At 37.9% G+C, this 3802-nt stretch overlaps 1 protein-coding gene across 1 annotated transcript; it reads right to left on the reverse strand.

Moving 5' to 3' along the window:
• Positions 1-228: 228 nt before the first annotated feature.
• LOC124888862 lies at positions 229-1986 on the reverse strand. Its single transcript, XM_047400153.1, has 2 exons — positions 1436-1986; positions 229-343 (listed from the first exon to the last, which is right to left on the reverse strand). Exons 1-2 carry the CDS (start codon positions 1984-1986, stop codon positions 229-231), a joined length of 666 nt encoding a protein of 221 aa, XP_047256109.1.
• Between the last annotated feature and the right edge of the window lie 1816 nt (positions 1987-3802).

A 3802-nucleotide genomic window follows, 5' to 3' on the forward strand; every position in this document is an offset into this window, starting at 1 on the left:
AACCTGTCTGCCAACCAAATTCTCAAATCACACCTCTTGGCTTTAAAGTCAGCCATTTTTGCATTCGGGAGCCATATATATCATTGATTTGCTCTGCCATAAAGTCCACCACCTTTCCTCAAATCTTGACAATCATGATGGATAGGTCTGTGAAGGATACTCCGCTAATGTTAGCATAGAATTGCCGAACCTACTGCTCATTTTCCTTGTAACAATCCGGGCAAACCACTACCATCCAGTGGCCACTAGCCTGTCATGAAATGCTGGAAGCTTTTCCATCACTTTATCCAAGCAAATTCCTCTCTCGAAAGCAAACTTGGTTGTAATCTTCCATAAGGCAATCCTGAAAAACATGAGAAAAACATAACCACATTAATCATCGACATTTTCATGCATAAACTATGTTATGTTGTCCCCTATAGCTCATGGTGGTGTTTGGACAAGAATTTAAAGTGCAAAATTTTTTACCCAGGCTGGAATTCAGCTTCAGATATAGTAATCGTTGGCCATAATATGTGTTCGCAGTCCCAATAACCTCGATTATAGTATCTAGGACCAGTTCAATGCCCGAATTTCATCAGTCCAAGACTCTAAATTCTAAGCCAAAACATGTTCAAAAACAAGAGTTTAACACTAAAATCATTGAAAAAGCTTACTAGATACTCGATTATGCCCTTAGAATGTGAAAACAACTAGCAATGACTCGTTTGGGCATTTGAACAAGCACTTGATGTGAATCCTTCATTTTACTCAATTACACATATAATTTGGGTACTCTATACTTCCCCACACATGTGAACACCATATTCTAGCAGCTAACCACTACACAAGTTCATTTCAACACAAAATAACTAATGAAAATCATAGATCTGGGCCTTCCCTATAACATGTTTTCTATGGCCCATTTTTAATAATTTAAGTTTAAAATCAAGACACTTACTAGAGGGAATGCTAAGAGGGATGCACTAATTCTTTTGAATGCCTAAAATGTGCCCAAGAGTAAGTGTAAATTGAGTGAAAATTTGAGAAAGGGGTGTGGGGAAGTGAGAGTCCGGTGGTCTTTTAAAACTCTGACCGAAATCACAATCCAAAATCCGCAATCGCTGTCCAAGGTCTGCGTTCGCGGTAATAAAGAGTATTTATTCTCCTCTGTTTTCCCCTGTTCAGCTTATTTCTAAATTTTGGCACACTTTCTCTTGTGCAGTTCATCATGCAAAAATTACACACTTTCCCTTTCTCAAACTCATTTAAATTACTCTATAGTACCTCAAATGCATGGATTAATCAATGACAAAAAATGTAAAATCTACTCTGCCAAATAAAAAAAGGATATAAGCCACTTTCGTGGCATTTATGGGTTGTCTCCCACATAGCACCTTAGTTATCGTTGTGGCACGACGTCTTTCATATTTTTCAAGTTAGATCCTAAAGGGACCCATTCTTCACTTTCTCAACCTCAACACCTATCGTTGACGCCACCTTAAGCTTCATGGGTTGCTTCTTTATTTTTCCCACCTGAAATGACACTTCACCATTATGGACTCTAAACCTCATTTCCCCAAGCTCCAAATCTACAATGCCCCTTCCAGTAGCAAAAAAAGGTCGACTAAGGATAATAGGCACCTCTTGGTCCATATCACAATCTAACATCACAAAATCTGCTACAATTATGAATTTATCCACTTTCACCAATACGTTGAACAAAACACCAATCGATTTCTTTATGGACCGGTCCACCATCAAAATCTTCATCGATTTTGGAGTGGGGATACTCAATCCAAGCCTCTGATATATTGCAAAGGGAATGATATTAATACTCGCACCAAGGTCAAATAAAGTTTTTTTAAACTTATGTGTCCCGATGGTGCATGGAATGGTAAAGGCCCCAGGGTCCTCTTTCTTTTCCATAATTTTGCTACTCATGATAGCACTACACCCATGGGTGACTTCAACGGTGTCAGCTTCAACAAGTTTCTTCTTCGACATCAATTTTTTCATAAACTTAGCATACCTTGGAATCTCTTGGATAGCCTCAAGTAGTGGGATATTGATAGAGAGGTTGCTAACCTTAGTCATGAATTTATTGAGCTTGTCATTCTACTCTTTCCTCATAAGACTTTGTGGAAATGGAGGGGGACTTGCATGGTGGGCAATACATCATCTTATAGTTTATTATTCTCACCCACTTCTTCATCCATTTTCACTAATTCTTTTTTATCTTCTTCACTATTAGATATCAGAGAAATTTTTTTTGACTCAACCACAACCTTTGTCTTTACATTTATTGGGTCAACCTTAGACTTTTTTTACCCACATTTTCTCCCTCAACTTTTTTCAAATGATTACCAAGAGTCTTACCACTCCTAGTGACTATTGCTAATACTTGAGCTTTATTTTTCAGGTTCACAATAGTTTTTGCCATTACAAATAGCAAGCGGGTTAGTCCAGTTCAATGTGTGCCAAAGAAAGAGGAATCACAATTCCCCCAATAAAAATAATAAACGTATGCCCATGAGACTAGTGACCGGGTGGAGAGTTTGCATAGATTACAGGAAGCTGAACACTTAGACACAGAAAGACCACTTCTTTATGCCTTTCATGGATTAGATATTGGATAGACTAACAGGCAGAGGTTAGTATTATTTTCTTGACAGGTACTCGAGTTACAACCAAATCAATATTGCTCCCGAGGACCAAGAAAAGATGAATTTCACTTGCTCCTCTAGGACTTATATGTTCAAGATAATGCCGTTTAAGTTTTGCAATGTTCCTGCCACCTTTTAGAGATGCATGATATCCATATTCTCTAACATGGTGGAGGACACGATCAAAGTATTCATGGATTACCTTTCAGTGGTTACGGACTTATTCGATGACCATTTATTCCATTTAGCCAGTGCATTGCAAATATGTGAAGAGTGTAACTTGGTGCTGAATTGGGAAAAATATCACTTCATGGTAAAATAAGGTATCATTTTTGGAAACAAGATCTCCAAATAGGGTATTGATGTGGAAAAATCTAAGACTGATGTAATTGAAAAATTACCATCAGTTTTAGTTAGAGGCTTACAGAGTTTTTTGGCCATGCAGGATTGTATAGGAGATTCATTAAGGACTTTTCTAAAATTGCAAATCCTCTGTGCAAGCTTTTAGAGAAAAAGGTAAAGTTTGTGTTTGATGATGCATGTCTCAAGGCCTTTAAATGTCTTAAGGGGCGGTTGATTTTGGCTCCTATCATTGTGTCCCCTAACTGGTCTGCACCCTTTAAGGTCATGTGTGATGCAAGTGGGGTGATATTGGGTACTATTCTAGGCAAAAGGAGAGATAAGATCCTTCATCCCATCTACTATTCTAGCAAAGCTTTAAACCCCACACAAAAAATTATACAATCACAGAGCAAGAGTTACTTGCGGTGGGTTTTGCCTTTGAAAAACTTTGGTCCTATTTGATTGGGACTAGGTTCATAGTTTATACAGACCATGCAGTATTGAGGTAATTGATGTCGAAAAAGAATGCCAAAACGAGATTGATGTTGGGTTCTCTTGCTGCAAGAGTTTAATTTTGAAGTGAGGGACCAAAAAGGCACTAAAAACTAAGTTGCAGATAACTTGTCAAGGCTTGAGGATGAGGCAATGAAAAAATTAGGGGATAATCTTAATATAGATGGCACTTTTCCAAATGAGTATGTCTTGGCAGCATCTTAAGACTTAATCCCTTGGTTTTCTAGTTTTTCCAACTATTTGGCAAGTGACTTTGTCCCAAAAAATCTATCCTTCCAGCAGTAAAGGAGATTTATGCATAA

This window comes from Capsicum annuum, chromosome 11 (assembly GCF_002878395.1).
Source record: "Capsicum annuum cultivar UCD-10X-F1 chromosome 11, UCD10Xv1.1, whole genome shotgun sequence".
In the NCBI taxonomy this organism is placed as follows: domain Eukaryota; kingdom Viridiplantae; phylum Streptophyta; class Magnoliopsida; order Solanales; family Solanaceae; genus Capsicum; species Capsicum annuum.

Excerpts from the sequence above, each read along its gene's own strand:
- LOC124888862 (XM_047400153.1), bottom strand. The coding sequence starts at position 1,986 with ATGTCGAAGAAGAAACTTGTTGAAGCTGACACCGTTGAAGTCACCCAT. Across the intron at positions 344-1,435 it reads GTTGAGAAAGTGAAGAATGG|GATTGCCTTATGGAAGATTA; the intron begins GTCCCTTTAGGA and ends CATGTTTTTCAG.